The following is a 17,478-nucleotide window of genomic DNA, read 5'->3' as shown; positions in this document are numbered from 1 at the left end:
TAATATAGACCCTAATGCAACCAAAGACTCAAAATATTTTTTCTTAGAGTGCCACCATTCAATGTCCAAGCTTCCATCTATGTACATATTGAACAGCCTCATCCTCAACGGTATTTGAAACACTTTCCATGGATCTCAGGATGTAAGAGGCCTAAGAAATCAGGAGCAGGTGCAGGCTACTCAGAACCCAAAGCCTGCCCATCACTAATCAACCCTAAACCTCTTCTGTTCCAGTGTCTTGATCTTTCAAAATACAACCATTTCCATTTTAAAAAGTTCTACAACCCTCTAGGGGAAGGATTTCAAGAGAATCACCACCCCCTATCAAAAGTTCTGTCACCAAGAAGTTTTAAATGAACATCCCCTAATTGTAATGATGTTTCCTCAATCAAGAGACTCCCACCAGTTGAAACATCTCTTCACCTACCCTATTGTATCCCCCCAGGATGTTTGCATAAGATTACCCCTCAATCTCCTTTAGCCAGTTGTGATAGGATAACCAGAAATTTGTTGAGTGAATCTCTTTGGGATTGCACCCCCCCCTCCCCCAGTGCCGGTGTACCCTTTCTTAAATAGGAACAAAACTGTGTACAGTATTCCAGGTATGGTCTCACCAGTAATTGATACAAGACTTCCTTATTTGAAAATATCAACCCATTCACAATGAGGGCCAATATGTAATTTGCCTTCCTAACCACTTGCTGACTTACAACAATGTGCATTAAATACTCCAATCGTTTTTATATTTCACCGATCTGCAATTCTGCAGTTAGATAATAATTTGCCTTTATATTCCTCTTATCAAAGAGAATAATTTATAAACTGATATGAAGAATGTTTGGAAATAATCCTCCAATGACATGTATTATTCTCAGATAATTTACCATGCAACCTTATTTTGACAGCATTACAAAGATTTCCTTTAACAGCTATTTAACCATGTTGCTGCACTGCATTCAGAGTGGATGGGCATAAGGTGGCAAAGAGAGTGTCATAGTTTTCTACAAATCCTCCAACTCCCACAGTTACCTTGACTAAACCTCCTTACACCCTCCCTCTGTAGGAATTCTATTCCTTTCTCAAAATTCCTCCATCTCCATTACATCTGCTCCCAGGATGACATCTTCCATTCCAAAATATTGGAAATGTCATCCTTCTTCAAAAAAATGTGGCTTCCCCTCTACCATTTTCAACTTGGCCCTTACTCACATCACTTCTATTTCCAATGCATGGCCCCCACCCCTAGATGCAACAGGGATAGGATTCCCCTCATCCTACCTATCACTGTATCAACCTCTGTTTCCAACATATTAACCTCTGCAAGCTGCAATGTGATCCTACGAACAGACATATCTTCCCTTCTCCACTGTGCTCTCCAATGACTCCCTCTGCCTCTTACCACTTCCTTCTAATTGCATCTTTGGTACCTACCCCTGTGACCGCAGCAAATGCCACACTTGGGCTCTCACCTCCTCGCTAACCACCATTCAGGGCCCAAAAGACCCCTTCCAAATGAAGCAATACTTCACTTGTGAATCTTCAAGGGGTTACCAACTGCAACCAGTATTCCTGTTGTGGCCTTCTCTACATGCGGGTGAATAGTCGCAGACTGTGAGATCATTTTATTGAGCACCTTTACTTTGCCTGTTGAAATAACAGGGATATGACAGTGGCCAACCATGTCAATTCCATGCTCTATTCCAACACTAACATGTCTGTCCCTGGTCTCATGCACTGCTCACCCGAGGCCACCTGCAAATCGGAGGAACAACACCTCATGTTTCCTGGGCATTCTCTAACCAGATGACGTTAACGTTGACTTCTCCAGTCTCCATTAGGCCACTCCCCTATCTCTCCCCCCTATCCTTTTCTCCAGCTTCCCACCCCATTCAGGGAACTATCCCCTCTCCCTATCACTTCCCAGTTTTTTTCTGCTTTCTGCCCTCCCACCCATATCCAGCTATGACCTCTTTCCTGTTGGCCTGTGATATTCTCCCTGCCCTTTATCCCCTCCTCCCTTTGCCTTTTTATTCAGGAGCCTGCCTGCTTTTTGCTCATATGTTAATGAAGATCTCAGGCCCGAAACATTGGTTCTACATCTTTGTTTCATGCAGACACTGCATTTCTCCAGCACTTAATGTATATTACACGATCATCAGACTTTCCTGTTTCACTTCTTAAGTGCAGTTACTGTTATTCATGCAAAAAAATGTGCAGCAATTAGAACAGAACTTCATTCATTGAGATTGAAGATCGGCCTGTATTTCAAGCAATGTTGGACAGTTTGGTTCTGATCCAGTGCATTAATTACAAAGCTTGGATGAGAATAACAGCATGGGCTGAATTACGAACACTTAAGTGAAAACAATTCTTACCATTAGATGCTTTTTTGCAGAATATTTTCCAAACAATCCATATGTTTAAGTTGTGGGTTAGCTGCTACCTTGTGATGAAACCCTATAATTGTCATAACATACTTCCATTTGGACTGAACAATGAGGATTCATTTATTTTGATCACAACTGTGTTACCATTAAAATAGTAGTGGCATATCGCGCAAGATTTTTTTCTTTTCCAACGTTGGCAGCCATAATTTCTGTATTCATATTTTTAAAAGGTTATATTTGAACAGTTCAACAATTATAAACATTAGGTAAGCAAATGGAAAATTACACTCTGAAATATTCTAAATATTATAACAATCTTCTCTATTTCCAGGTCTATAATTTGCAAACAAAGGTTTCATACAGTTTACACTGGGAGATTTGATAGAGGTATTTAAAATTATGAGGGGGTATAGACAGTAAATGTAAACAGGCTTTTTCTCCTGAGGGTAGGTGAGATATAAACTAGCGGACATGGGTTAAGAGTGACAGGGGAAAAGTTTAGGGGGAATACGGGGGAGCTTCTTCACACAGAGAGTGGTGGGAGTGTGGAACGAGCTGCCAGCTGAAGTGGTGAATGTGGGCTCAATTTTAACATTTAAGAAGAATTTGGACAGGTACATGGATGGGAAAGGTATGGAGGACAATAGAATGAATGCAGGTCAGTGGAACTAGGCAAAAAAAAATGGTTCGGGACCGACTAGAAGGGCCAAAGAGGCCTGTTTCTGTGCTGCAATGTTCTATGGTTCTAACCTTATATTAGATTTGATAACTCCCAATGCTGTTTTGCAATACTTAATTACTAACTGGAAATCAAAAATAATCTGTAAATAGGAGCAGATTTTATCCCTCATAAATGATAGAATTGAAAACAACATTTGTCTTAAGGAGTCCTATATCAAACAGACAATGCTTCCCATATCTATGGTCAGGACCCCACCAGAACAAAGTGGAGGCATATTCTCTCAACATTTAGACTTTGTTCTTGCAGATCTCAATGGTTTGTGCAAACCTCAGTTACATTTAAGATCCACCACTTTTCCTAAAATCACGATCAAGTTTTGATTTCTTACGTTGATTTATATAAAGACCATTTAGATAAATTAGCTTGAAAATAAATACATTTGCTTTGGTTCAAATCATTTGTTCATCTTCTTTTTGTTAGTGATTTAACACATTCGACGGGCCAAACTTACCTCCTCAAGAACATCAGCTAGTTTGCTGAGTATTTCTTCTGAAATGCTTTGGAATGTAGGAACACTGTGGAACAGAAGAAGGTTCCTTCATTAGCCACATGTTACATTGCAAGACTAATTACCACCATCAGTCAAACAGATATGAAACAGCAGAATAAATAAAGTCATAAAATTCCTATCAATTTACCATTGAGAAAAAGTAATTGACCTGGAATTTTAACCCTGTTTACTTTCTTCACATATGATATCTGACCTGCTGAATATTTATAACATTTAATATTTTTATACCCTTATCTTTGGCTTTGTCACTGCCATTAACCACCACAATATTGAAGTCAAAGGAAAGAAATCTTCAAGGCATATTTAAAAATTAATGGTCATTTATGATTTCTACTCTACCCTTGCGGCCCATGAAACCCGCCCTGCCCCGCCCAATTACACCCAATTTAACCAACCAATCGCATAAGTTTTTGGAGGCTGGGAGGAAACCGGTGCACCTGGAGAAAACCCACGCAAGTCACGGGAAGAACATACAAACTCCTTACAGAGAGCGCCCAATTTGAACCCGGGTCACTGGCACTGTAATAGCATTGTGCTAACCGCTATGTTAACTGTAGTGTAGCGTTTAAACAGCAGAATCTCAACTCCTTCAGTTTCTAAAAAAACTCCTCAGTGATTTCTTTTTTGACTTTACTTTGTTCCAATTAAAAGCAACAAAGCCACACTTATGGGTTCTTTTATATTGTCACTTCCACGTTGACGCAAAGCTTTTACGGATGTGCCCCAAACAAAGAAGGCTGTTGCAGCAGCCATAAAATGCCTGAGCGGGGACTGTTTCTGAGTTTGCGTCACGTGCAGCGTCACTCAAGCTTCATCCCTGTTCTGAATAAGGAATACCACAAGATAACTCAAGGTACTGGAAACAGACTCTAACAGAACCTCCAAATTCATGCAGGCCAACACTATCCTCGGCAGAGATCCTCCATGTACTCAATCAGCTCCTTTGGACAGGCAGTGTCAATCACATGCCTGACGTCTGATTGCTAGAAGTAACATTCTGTTCCAAGCACGGTCATGGGAGGAAATTAGGAGGTGGACAGAGGGAAAGATTCCATGAAAAAAAATGCAACTTGCCCACTGACTTGGGAATCCTTGGCCCTTGATTTCTCAAGAGGAGAAATGGGAGTCCATGCATTGGGAGTACACAGTAGCCCCGCTTAAGTGGCGGAAGGAGTGAAGCAGCTTATTACATACCCATCCACCTGCTCCTCTGCCCAGTTAGGAGAGGGTGCAGTTCACACACTGGTCGCATCAGCTGCCTCAACACCCGCAAATCGGAGTAGAAGTAGGTCTCAGGGAGTTGCCTCAGAAGAAAAGATACCAGTGCAGTGTTTGGCTTTGTGGGCGTGGAGAGGGGGGGGAAAGGAATTTAATAGTAACAATTTACTAACCCTAGCAGCAGGGATAAAAACAGAAAATGCTGGCAATTCTCAGCAGTTCAGGTCACATCTGCGTGAAGAAAAGAAGATATAATGTTGCAGGAGTCTTGGGTAGAACTTGGGTCTTCGATTTGAAACATTAGTTTTGCTTTACATCCAAAATATGAAGCTTGCCCTGCCGAATATTTCCAACAGCTTCTGTTTTTATATTTGATATCCAGCATCTGCATTTCTTTCCTTTCTCAGTTACTACCCACAAGGGGATTCGATTTAATAATGAAGGCTAATAATGAAGCCTAATAATGAAGGCTAATAACAAAGGCTAATAACAAAGGCTAATAACGAAGATTAATAACAAAGGTTAATAACGAAGGCTAATAATGAAGGCTAGGTGAAGGCTAATAATGAAGGCTAATAATGAAGGCATGGTGAAGGCTAATAATGAAGGCTAATAATGAAGGCTAGGTGAAGGCTAATAATGAAGGCTAGGTGAAGGCTAATAATGAAGGCTAACAAGGAAGGCTAATAACGAAGGCTAATAATGAAGGGTAGGTGAAGGCTATTAATGAAGGCTAGGTGAAGGCTAATAATGAAGGCTAATAATGAAGGCTAGGTGAAGGCTAATAATGAAGGCTAATAATGAAGGCTAGGTGAAGGCTAATAATGAAGGCTAGGTGAAGGCTAACAAAGAAGGCTAACAAGGAAGGCTAATAACGAAGGCTAATAACGAAGGCTAATAATGAAGGGTAGGTGAAGGCTATTAATGAAGGCTAGGTGAAGGCTAACAAAGAAGGCTAGGTGAAGGCTAATAATGAAGGCTAATAATGAAGGCTAGGTGAAGGCTAATAATGAAGGCTAGGTGAAGGCTAACAAAGAAGGCTAACAAGGAAGGCTAATAACGAAGGCTAATAACGAAGGCTAATATCGAAGACTAATAACGAAGGCTAAAAATGGCTAGGTGAAGGCTAACAAAGAAGGCTAGGTGAAGGCTAATAACGAAGGCTAATAATGAAGGCTAGGTGAAGGCTAATAACGAAGCCTAATAATGAAGGCTAGGTGAAGGCTAATAATGAAGGCTAATAATGAAGGCTAGGTGAAGGCTAATAATGAAGACTAGGTGAAGGCTAATAATGAAGGCTAATAATGAAGGCTAATAATGAAGGCTAATAATGAAGGCTAATAATGAAGGCTATGTGAGGCTAATAATGGCTAATAATAAAGGCTAGGTGAAGGCTAGTAATGGCTAATAATGAAGGCTAGGTGAAGGCTAATAATGAAGGCTAGGTTAATCCTGGTGCAGGAAATTCTGTAGGAATTAAGGTATGTGTTGAGGAATGTTCCTAATTATCTGAGTCTATCTAAAATATTTTAATGAGCCTGAAACATTGGTTACCCTTTACTTCCCGTGGACGCTGCATGACCTGCTAAGTTTATCCAGCAAGTTTGTGTTTTGTAAATTTTAAATGTTACATTTTAAAGCATTTTCTCAATTATATTCAACTTAAAATAAATAGGTTTATGGCCGCAAAATTGTACTTGTACATGGATAGGAAAGGGTTAGAAGGGTGTGAGCCAAATCCAACTATCTTGTCTGGCATGTATAAGTTGGGCTGAAAGGCCTTTCTGTGATGTATTACTCTATTACTCAAAAGCTCCATAATATTGAAATGTGGTAGATTCTGAATACGAGAAGTACTTAATGTTTTGAGAACTTCAACAGCTGATTAAGTGGGTGGGGGGGGGGGGGGTTCTGCCTTTGTCATGCATTAGGATGTTAGGACACATGGCTTTGCTCTCTAACAAATGTATCCTTAGTTCTATGGCAGGCTTGTTCTGTGGCCCCAAACTCTCTCCTCCATCCCCTAGCCTGCTGACCCCATGTGTGATTGGTTTCATGCACAGGCCATCTGCTGTCTTGCTAATGGGTGGGAGCCAGTTTCACCAAGCAGGTTCTCTTCAAGGGATGCTTTAAAGGTAATTAGGAAATCAGTCAGGAGATCAGTGCCTGAGTACAAAACCAGGGTAAAGAGTATCTGCAGAGTAGCATTGGCTGGATGGAAAAAGACAAACAAACTCTCATTTGTATATTTAACAAAGCATGTATTAGTATACTGATATGACAATCATCTGTACCTGACATTCAATATCCAATTTCATGTGCCTCAAAATGAATGCATGTTACAAATGAGCAAAACATTTTATTTTTCGTAACATTGAATTATGATTAAAATTGAACATTAACTGGTTATGAAACATCATTTACCACAATTACCGAACTAGGTTCCAAACTGCAGATGAAATTTTGCATTATAATTCTGAACACCAGTCAGTTATGAGGGCTACCATGCTCCCAGTCAAAGAAAACACTTCACTCTGTGTCAGTAAATGGTGTTTGACTAGCTCTTAATCCAAGTTCAAGCCTGCGATTTACAATGAGGTGATGTAGCTATTTGCAAGTGTTTCAGCTTTGAAAAAAAATTAAAGATGCATATCTTCGCCCTGACATGTAAAAAAAATGATTCTGTGCCTATTGCTTAACCTTTCCAGATCAATGCAAGCCAGGAAGGATTAGATAGATCATGTTAACTTGAAAATTATTTGATCTACTCAAAAACTAAAGTTGCCACTAGCCACTCGGCCAAGGTAAGAAAATGAAGATGACTGGGGCGTGAGTTTGAGGAAGATGGCGTGTCTTCATGACTGAGGAGAGTATGTAAAGAATGAAAGAATGAAGTACTGTTATTTGTCACACCACAAAATGGGTAACTTCACCCCCCCCCCCCCAAATGTTAACATAATTTTACAATACGAAATTGTCTATTTATCTTTGCTATATAAAGCTCGTTGTTTAACCTGCTGAATTTCTCCGGGATTGTGTTTTTACTTCAATCTCTGCCTCTTGACTTTTATTTTTGCTCATGCTACATTTAGGCATCTTGGTAAATGCCAAATCTCTGCCCGTTATTTCATTCCTGCTTTGAAATCTGCTGGATATTGTGTGAGCTTCAAAACTGGCTCGAGAGCTGGTGCACATATAAATTAATTGATGTAGCTGTTGTGATAAAGATCTTCATTTCAGAAGCATGAAAATACAAAGAGAACAAGGCACCGGTTCAATTGTACAGCATCTGGGTGGGTAGACGGACAACTCTGCTTATGTCCAGGAACCATTCATGAGAAGGGATATATGGCTTGGGCACTACTCAGGCTTAGAGAAACCATTCTCAACCTACTTTTTTTGTTGTTGCTTATGGCTCCTTTTGGACTATTGCTGAAAATTTATGGGCTCCTTTCCCTGTGACGCAGTCAAGTTCAGTACTTTGCTCCTACCGACTACATAAAGCACTTTAAAATATTTTATGATTTGTCCACGGCCTCCTTTAAATATGCTGTGGCCCCCTGGGAGGGGGTGGGGCCGTGGCCTCCATTGAGAACGGAGAGTTAAATTTTATTGTCAGGATGCAAAATATGTGCTGTCCCACTCGTGGATTATAGGTATATTGAAATGGAACTCACATGACCATGCATTGTGGATGTCAGCATTAAAGCCACACCACGACTCAAAACTTGGCAGTTTACACAGCATCCACAGGAATCATAGAGGAACCCAAGTTTTAGGGCTGCCCATTTGTCAGGGAAAAGCAGTTACCCTTTACTTCCTATGGATTCTGCACAACCTGTCATGTTTCTCCCACACAGTTATGCATTGCATTGATCCCAGCAACTGCAGATCTTCTTGATGAAACCCTACAAAAAAAACTCTTGCATTGAGCTAGGAAAGTGAATTTCCTCCAATTTTATCAGAAGAATAATACCATAATCTGCATGAAAATTTTCTGGGTTCCACTTCAATAATCAATTGTTTTTCTCCAGGCAAACATAATCCAATGCATTCTGCAGTGGCGTACAATTAATTTTTCTCATGATGTTAAGTAGAAAAATGTTTTAATTCCCACAGAAGAATCGCATTCAACATATCCACCTTAAAAGCACAAATATATGCCACGAGGAAGGCAAAATCACCCTGAGAGCATGTGCTTACAGAAACAGGAACACCAAACTGCAGGGTTAGTTTATGGATTACGATTCCCTCCAGCGCAGTAATACTTTTCAGTTCATTTGATATGCAACAAGAAAAAAATAACATGGGTAGATTTTATTTTTACTGACAATTAAATCACATCAGAATAATAATTTGAACAGAATGGCTTCAAGGAATTATTCTACATAAAATTGGAGAAAACAGGCAACCAACTGCATACAAATATAATGTAATTTAGTTTTGTTAGAAACAAGGAAAGTAAGAGCAGAAGGCCATTCTGCTTTTTAGACCTGTTCCACCATCATAGTGGAACAGCTACTTCAGTCCCCTTTACCTGTCTTCATCCCATTCCCCTTGATTCCCCTCAGCATTAAGAAATATATCCACAAGTCTAGACAGAGATGGGAATCAGCGTAAATATAAATATTGATGAGCAAATCTGGCCTGATTTATGTAAGGACAGTATGATAAATATAATAAATATAAGGTATGGATTAGTATAATACAATCTTTTACGTAAGTTATATCTCACGCCACAGAAATTAAATAACTTAAAATCAGGTTTATGAGATAAATGTTTTAGATATGGCAAGGAGATAGGAACTTTTTTACACCCGATTGTGTTCCAAAGCGAGACCTTTTTGGGTGGATTAAAAAAATTCTTTTTAGAACAGATTATTGTAATTCCATTTCCACAAAACCTAGAATTGTTCTTACTGGGAAATATAATGGGGTTAAGTCCAAAACTGTGAAACTTAATAGTATCCAAGACCAAAGGCTTCTCACACTGTGGTAAATACTTTGCATATTTAACATGCAATGTCATCTTTTCTCCATTTGCTCTTCCATTGTGAAGTGAACAAAGGAAAGCCATTATCAATTAAAAAGTGGAAGGTCAGAATGGAGAGGAGCCCAGGCAGGCCAGGGGTGGTGGTGGTGGAGGGAGAATGGACGTTAGAGATGACATCATCTTGGACTGACAAGAGTGGGTTGCCAACAGCTGCTTGGTATGGTTGCGGTCTAAATTGAGATGTGGTGGCAGGGAGTGGAGGAGGAGGATGGGGTGGAAATGTTCTTATTGGGTGGGTTATGTTGCACTACTGGTGCCCAAGGGCAAAGTAAACTTTCAAGCTGAACTTGACTGTACCCAATTTTTAGTGCTAGAACCAGGCAGTCCCTTTAAGTACTACTGGAACAGGCCCCACATGCACAGGTAAGAAAACGACTCAAGGGATGTCCGATCTTGGAATCTGCAATCTCTGTCCTGATGCAGAATCTCAACCTGAAACATCTACTGTGCCTTCGCAGATGCTGCCTGACTTGCTGAGTTCCTCCAGCAGATTGCTTTTGTGCTCACAGGTAAGGTAGTTGATGACTGCAAACATGAATGGATTTTCCATTCATTTTTAGGCATTTATTATCTACCATTGAATACCCACTTCAAATGTCCAAGCATCTCTGTACATCAGTCTTTTGTCATGCAATTGGTGCAGGGCACACTTCATAATGTAGATTACGATGTTTTCAACAATATGGTAAAAGCTTTTGAATTTTTCCTATTTTTGCTATATATTTAAATCTACTGAAATGGGAGCATTATAATATAAATGAGATCAACTGGGACTAAGATGTGCTTCAACCAATTTTATTTTGATCCAGTAAGTCATGCAATTTATTTTAGTGAGGAAGTAAAAAAAAACCACCAATACAGGTAATCGGAACTAAAAACTGAAAATGCTGATGGGTTTGAAAGGTAATGCCATTATCAGTAGAGAAAGATGGTTAATGTTTCAGATCAATAACCCAAAATCAGCACAACCTTTCAATCAATTTAATAATATCCCCTTCCCCCCAAAAAAAAAGAGCTAAACAATGTCACCAAGGCCAAGGACCTCATTGTTGATTTTAGGAAAAAGTGGTCAAGGGCCCAGGCACTTGTGAGGATTGATGGGTCAGTGACAGATAGCCTGGGATTTCATATTTCAGATGAACTGTCCAGGAAGGAACACATCGAGGCAACCCTGAAGAAAGCACACCAATGTCTCTACTTTCTAAAGAGTCTGAGAAGATTTGGTATGTCGTTGAATACTCCGTCAAATTTCTACAGGTGTACTGCGTAAAATATACCGACTGGTTGCATCATGGCTTGCTTTAGAAATTTGGCTGACCAGTAATACAGACAGCTCTAGAAAATAACAAACATAGCCATGTTGAAAACAGGCTCCAACCGCCCATCCCTTGAAGGCATCTATGTGAGGTGCCTCAAGAAAGCAGCCAACATCAAAAAGGACCCCTATTGCCCTGGTCATATCCTCTTCTCACTGCTATCTTCGGGCAGCAGGTACAGAAGCCTGAAAACCAGCACCCCTAGTTTCAAGAACAGTTTCTTTTCAACAGCCATTTGACTCTTGAACCTCCCCCTGTACATTAATCCCACACCACAAAAGGGTTGTCAGCATCATTGCCAAGTCATTTTTAAAAAAGTTCGATAACTCTGAATATTTATTATCAATTCGTTGGTTACATTTATTCCCTTTTTAATTCAATACACTAGGTATACTATAGCAATTGCTTTTTTTTGTAGTAGTAATTTTTTTTTTACAAAGTACCTGCACAGCTGCAAGTAAGATTTTCAGTTCACATGTACCTTGTACAAAGAATATGACAATAAACTAATGATCATGAAGAGCCTTAAGAGACTGAAGGGTGTTTCCAAATATGGGAGAATCCAGAACCAGGAGTCATTGGTTAAAAATAAAGGGTTGCCCATTTAAACTGGAGATGAGTGTTTCTTCGTCAACTATGAGTCTTTGGAACTCTTTCTCAAAGGGGAGTGAAAACGGTCTTTAAATATTATTTTTAAAACAGATATATATATTATATAGATATATATATACTTGATAGGCAAAGGGAATTAAATTTACCCCAGGTAGATAGGATGGCAAAAATGAGGTTACAATCAGGTTAGGAACATTATAATTGAACAGTTGGGTTGGTTGGAGGGGCTGGGTGGACAGCTCTTGCTCCTATTTGGTGTGCTTCAGTGGATGTGCTCACGTTATAACTCCTGATTTCAGGCGACAATTACCACTGCATAAAGCAGACAAAATCCATAGGTGGTGCTGTCTGCAAACCTCAGCCTTTCTGTATCCTCGTGCAGTTTGCAGCTTTGTGATAAACCAGGACAGTTCCTCTATGTGAGGGGTGGGGGAACAGCTTTGTGATAAACCAGCACAGTTCCTCTATGTGAGGGGTGGGGGAACAGCTTTGTGATAAACCAGCACAGTTCCTCTATGTGAGGGGGGGAACAGGTCCCTGCTTTTCCTGCAACCGGGATGTCCCACTACATTCGACTTTTTTTTACATAGTGCCTCCACCCAGTAAAATAAAGTGGAAATGAGTAGGTGAGTTCCCATCATGCCCAGCTATCCAGACATTCAATGACAGAATGCTGCTTTGTTTGCAGTGATAGACTTTTCTATTAAACGTGATAATGATTTCTGGTCTGTAAACACTGCACCAGATATTTGACTTTATACTTCAGGTGCAAGTTACCTTTGCTCCTCTGATGTAGCTGTTAGGTTGGGGGAAGCATGGGTCACCTTTGTCCCTGTGCAACTGAACTCTTGGAGCACTGCTGTGGAACCCCGACTGCGACGTTCTGAGAGTGGGGATTGTTTGGCATTCCTGGCACAAACATGGTCTTTCCGGAGCAATGCACACCAGGAGACCTGGCAATTAAGCCAAACTTATTAAGGACACAAGAAGATAAGAGTAGGATACCAGGCCTGCAAGCCTGACTGGACAATTCAATATGATCCTGGCTGCACTGTGCTTTCCACAGCTGTGACGGTTCTCCATAGCCCTTAAATCATTGGTTCTTTCGAATACTTATCTATCAAGTCTTTACCCAAACATTTCAGTGTGCTCCTCATTGCAAGATTATTACCATCAATTCTCTCACACTACTACCCCTACTCCAATTTGCTGCCCCAAGATAAATGCCAAGTCAGCCTCTCCTTCCACCAGTTATCAAACAATCTGTCCGATCCCACCCTCCTTCCTCATCCAAATATGGGACCCATTTCCTGATTCCATCCAAGATATCTAAGCATGATATACCATGTTCAAATGCTCGGCAACAAAGCAGGCCCAATGGAGCTTGAGGCCACTGGCCATCCTTAAATTGGCCAACAAACTGAGGACAAGATACTTAAAATGAATGTCAGGTACATAAGGAAACCTGGGTATGCATCAAGACGTTCTGCAATTTTCATCAAAAATAAACTCTGTATACCCTCAAAATCGCCAGTGCACACAACCACAAAAGTTGAGTTTGACTGGTAAGTGCTGATTGGGACTTTGACTTAAGATGATTAGATTCATGGGTAGCAAAGGTTTAGAGGGATTTGGACCAAGTGCAGGCAAATAGAACTAATTCAGACTGCCAACTTGACTGGCATGGGCAAGTTGGTCTGAAGAGCCTGTGTGCTACTACATGACGCTATGAGATTATGGCTGCAGAACATACAATACCCTTCACAAAGGAGAAACACACTTTTTAATTTAAGAAGAATTTATTTTCCAGCAGTCTCTCTAGCCATCTGAAATAATATACCTCTCTGTGGTGAGGCACGAGACCCTCTTCTCCCTTAATTATTCTAATTTTATGCATATCTCCACTCTTATACTCCCAACACTCAGCGACACTGCATACTCTCCCCGGCATTATCACTTAAATTATTGAGAGTCAAGATCACAGAAAAGGGCTGAGTGGAAGATGAGCCGCCAATGTGACGATAAAGAAAATCTACTCCCTCATGTCTCCACCTACCCATCATAATCTACTCCCCCATGTCTCCACCTACCCATCATAATCTACTCCCTCATGTCTCCATCTACCCATCATAATCTACTCCCTCATGTCTCCATCTACCCATCATAATCTACTCCCTCATGTCTCCATCTACCCATCATAGGTAATCCAACTGTTTCAATGGAGCATGATCAGTGAACTAAACTGCTTCAGCAGATTTTGATTTCTTAATTAAGTCACATTAAGTAACTGTATTGTTCTCCTTCTCTGTTTTAAATAGCTCCTAAGGCTACTTGACCTCACTCATTGTAACCTGTCTTCTCATCCAGGAGTCTACAGATTCAAACTGCGCGAAGTATGTTCATATCTTACGGAATATAGCAACCATTTAGAGATGACATTTTAAAGTCTCTCTCAGCCGATGTTGGTGACTAATTTAAATGGGGAATTTTAATCCATTTGAGCTCATTTCAGTTCCAAATGCTGGTGTCAGTAAATACAACCATGAACCTATTTGTTTTTATAATAATTGAACAGATTTACTAATCTATGGATTTATTTGTGCTGTTGAAAGCAGAAGCAATTAGATCAGTGGTTTGCAAACTGCCCACCACCCCCCCAACTTACATTCCACCTTAAGCAATCTCTACGCCATAGGTGCTCTGTGATTAGTAAGGGATTACTTAAGGTGGTGTGAGTGGAAATATTTACAAATATTTGGAGGTACAGAGATTGATAGGGAGTAATCAGCATGGTTTTGTCAGGGGTAGATCATGCTTGACAAACCTGATTGAGTTTTTCGAGGGAGTTACAAAAAAGGTTGATGAAGGGAAAGCTGTGGATGTTGTCTATTTAGACTTTAGTAAAGCTTTTGACAAAGTTCCCCACAGGAGGTTAGGAAAAAAGGTGGAGGCATTAGGTATAAATAAGGAGGTAGTGAAATGGATTCAGGAATGGTTGGATGGGAGGTGTCAGAGAGTAGTGGTAGAAAATTGTTTGTCCAATTGGAGGCCAGTGACTAGTGGAGTTCCTCAGGGATCGGTCCTGGGTCCACTATTGTTTGTTATATATATTAACGATCTGGAAGTAGGGGTGGAGAATTGGATAAGCGTTTGCGGATGATACAAAGATTGGTGGTGTTGTGGACAGTGAGGAAGATTACCGTAGATTAAAAGGTGATTTAGGAAGGCTGGAGGTGTGGGCTGAGAAATGGCTGATGGAATTTAATGCAGATAAGTGTGAGGTGTTACATTTTGGAAAGGCAAATCTAAATAGGGCATATGCATTAAATGGTAGGCTATTGAGATGTGCAGAGCAACAAAGGGATTTAGGAGTGATGGTAAATAGTACCCTCAAGGCTGATACTCAGGTAGATGGTGTGAAGAAGGCATTTGGAATGTTGGCCTTCATAAATCGGAGTATTGAATTCAAGAGTAGGGAGGTTATGATGAAATTGTACAAGGCATTGGTGAGGCCAAATTTGGAGTACTATGTACAGTTTTGGTCACCAAATTATAGGAAAGATATAAACAAAATAGAGAGAGTGCAGAGAAGGTTCACAAGAATGTTGACAGGATTTCAAGGTTTGAGTTACAGGGAAAGGTTGTGCAGACTGGAGCGTAGAAGATTGTGGGGGGACTTGATAGAGGTGTTTAAGATTTTAAAAGGGTCAGAGTAAATGTGGATAGGCTTTTTCAATTAAGAGTGGGGGAGATTCAAACTAGAGGGCATGGTTTAAGGTTGAAGGGGGAAAATTATAAGGGGAGCATGAGGGGAAATTTCTTTATGCAAAGGGTGGTAGGGATGTGGAATGAGCTTCCGGCAGACGTGGTTGAGGCGGGATCATTGGTTACATTTATGGATAGACTGGATAGTTACATGGAGAGGAGAGGACTGGAGGGGTATGGACTGGGTGCTGATAAGTGGGACTAGGAGGGTGGGAATTTGTTACAGCATGGACTAGTGGGGCCGAACTGGCCTGTTCTGTGCTGTAAGTGGTTATATGGTTATATGGTTAAAAAGGTTTGAAAACCACTGTTTTTATCGTTAATTGACTCGTTATGTGCACGGTTTCATAACTCCAAAGGAAATGGGCCAAATATTTCAGTAACAATTAGGACTAGAGCAGTGGTTCTCAATCTTCCCTTCCCACTCACAGACCACCTTAAGCAATCCTTATGCCATAGGTGCTCTGTAATTAGTAAGGGATTACTTAAGGTGGAATGTGAGTTTAGGGAAGCAGTATGAAAACCACTGAATTAGACAGAAGGAGGTCCAGAAAAGGAATGTCCTATATTAACAGCAATAGCTCCCAATTAAACACCAATAACTGGTGCAATGTTATATAAAATTAGATAATAAAATTCCCGTCATCTGGAATTCAAGCAACTGGCAGCCTCAAGCAATCAGCAAAAAAAAAAATTCGGACACTATAGGCAAGATAACCAAAAGTGTAAAATAGGCATGCCTGGTGGTTAATTCACCAATCACGTCACACCCAATCTCAAGCAAACAGCAAATACACTAATTCAGCATCTACCAATCCCCATAGGTGCTGGATACTGGGGGTTTTATTATACCACCAATCTTAACTATATTATTTAACTTACATACACCACACTAATGTCTTTGAGGGAACAAGATCAATATTTATTTATTTACACAGTCTGACATAAATCTGGCTCCCATTCCTCCATTCATGTGGTTGACTTTAAACTGGCTTCTGCATCACATTATAAACAATGATGGGACTTCCACACTCACGGATGCCCAATTTACCAGCCAGTTGGATTCAGAAGCGCTGGTATTTCTGATCAAATTCCACTGACTTCACTATCCTCTGCAGGGTCTTGCCTTCTGAGATGGTACATCTTGATGCAGGTGGAAAGCCATAAACATTGTGCAAGACCCTACACATCCCATATGTAAATTGTTCTCCCTTCTGCCATCTGGAAGGAGGTACCGAAGCATTCAGGCACTTAGGTCCAGAGTGGGAAACAGTTTTATTCCCCCAAGCCATCAGACTGCTGAACTCCCAGTAGAGATGTACATAGTGCCCCGTGGACTTTCAGTGTATGCGTCTTAATATTTTAATACGTTAACTTCTTTCTTAACTTATATCTATGTAAATATGCTCTGAGCTCCTGGAGAAATGCTATCTTGTCCTACCATGCGAGCATGGTATGGACAATAAATAAAGTTGATTTGAAAAAGTTAAAGAGTGGCAAAAGTGGACATCAAACCACTGGAAAATGACACTGGAGAAGTGATAATGGGAAAGAATGGAGAGAGCCCTTATGTTCCTCATTCCATAAGAGGTCACTTCAGCCCACGCTAGCTCCTGCAGAACATTCCCCTCATTTCATTCACCCACGTATTTCCCTGTACCTTATTGTCTCTCACTTGTCCACCAACCCCTAATCCTCCTGCCACCACACACACTGGAAGCAATTTACTGGAGCTAATTAACCTACCAGCGCTGTCATGTATTTTCCCATTGAAAGTAACCTCACTAGAGAGAAGCTGTAAGCATCTTTATTCATGCCAAGAAGGCGCCAAACTGAATTTCCCATACAATGTAACTCTGTGTCTATGATATCAC

General features: G+C 40.5%; 1 protein-coding gene across 3 annotated transcripts in view; it reads right to left on the bottom strand.

Annotated features, from left to right (window-relative positions):
• LOC138744465 (cGMP-dependent protein kinase 1-like) overlaps positions 1-17,478 on the bottom strand; it is a 592,254-nt gene that overhangs the window by 200,021 nt on the left and 374,755 nt on the right. For all 3 annotated transcript variants that reach the window (XM_069900680.1, XM_069900681.1, XM_069900682.1), the window contains exon 5: positions 3,581-3,644. In XM_069900680.1, coding sequence (XP_069756781.1) covers positions 3,581-3,644 — 64 coding nt within the window. The remainder of the gene's footprint in view (positions 1-3,580; positions 3,645-17,478) is intronic.

Source organism: Narcine bancroftii, chromosome 10, assembly GCF_036971445.1.
Source record: "Narcine bancroftii isolate sNarBan1 chromosome 10, sNarBan1.hap1, whole genome shotgun sequence".
Lineage (NCBI taxonomy): Eukaryota > Metazoa > Chordata > Chondrichthyes > Torpediniformes > Narcinidae > Narcine > Narcine bancroftii.
Note: the sequence above shows the minus strand (reverse complement) of the source record. Positions and strands in the feature narration are given on the sequence as shown.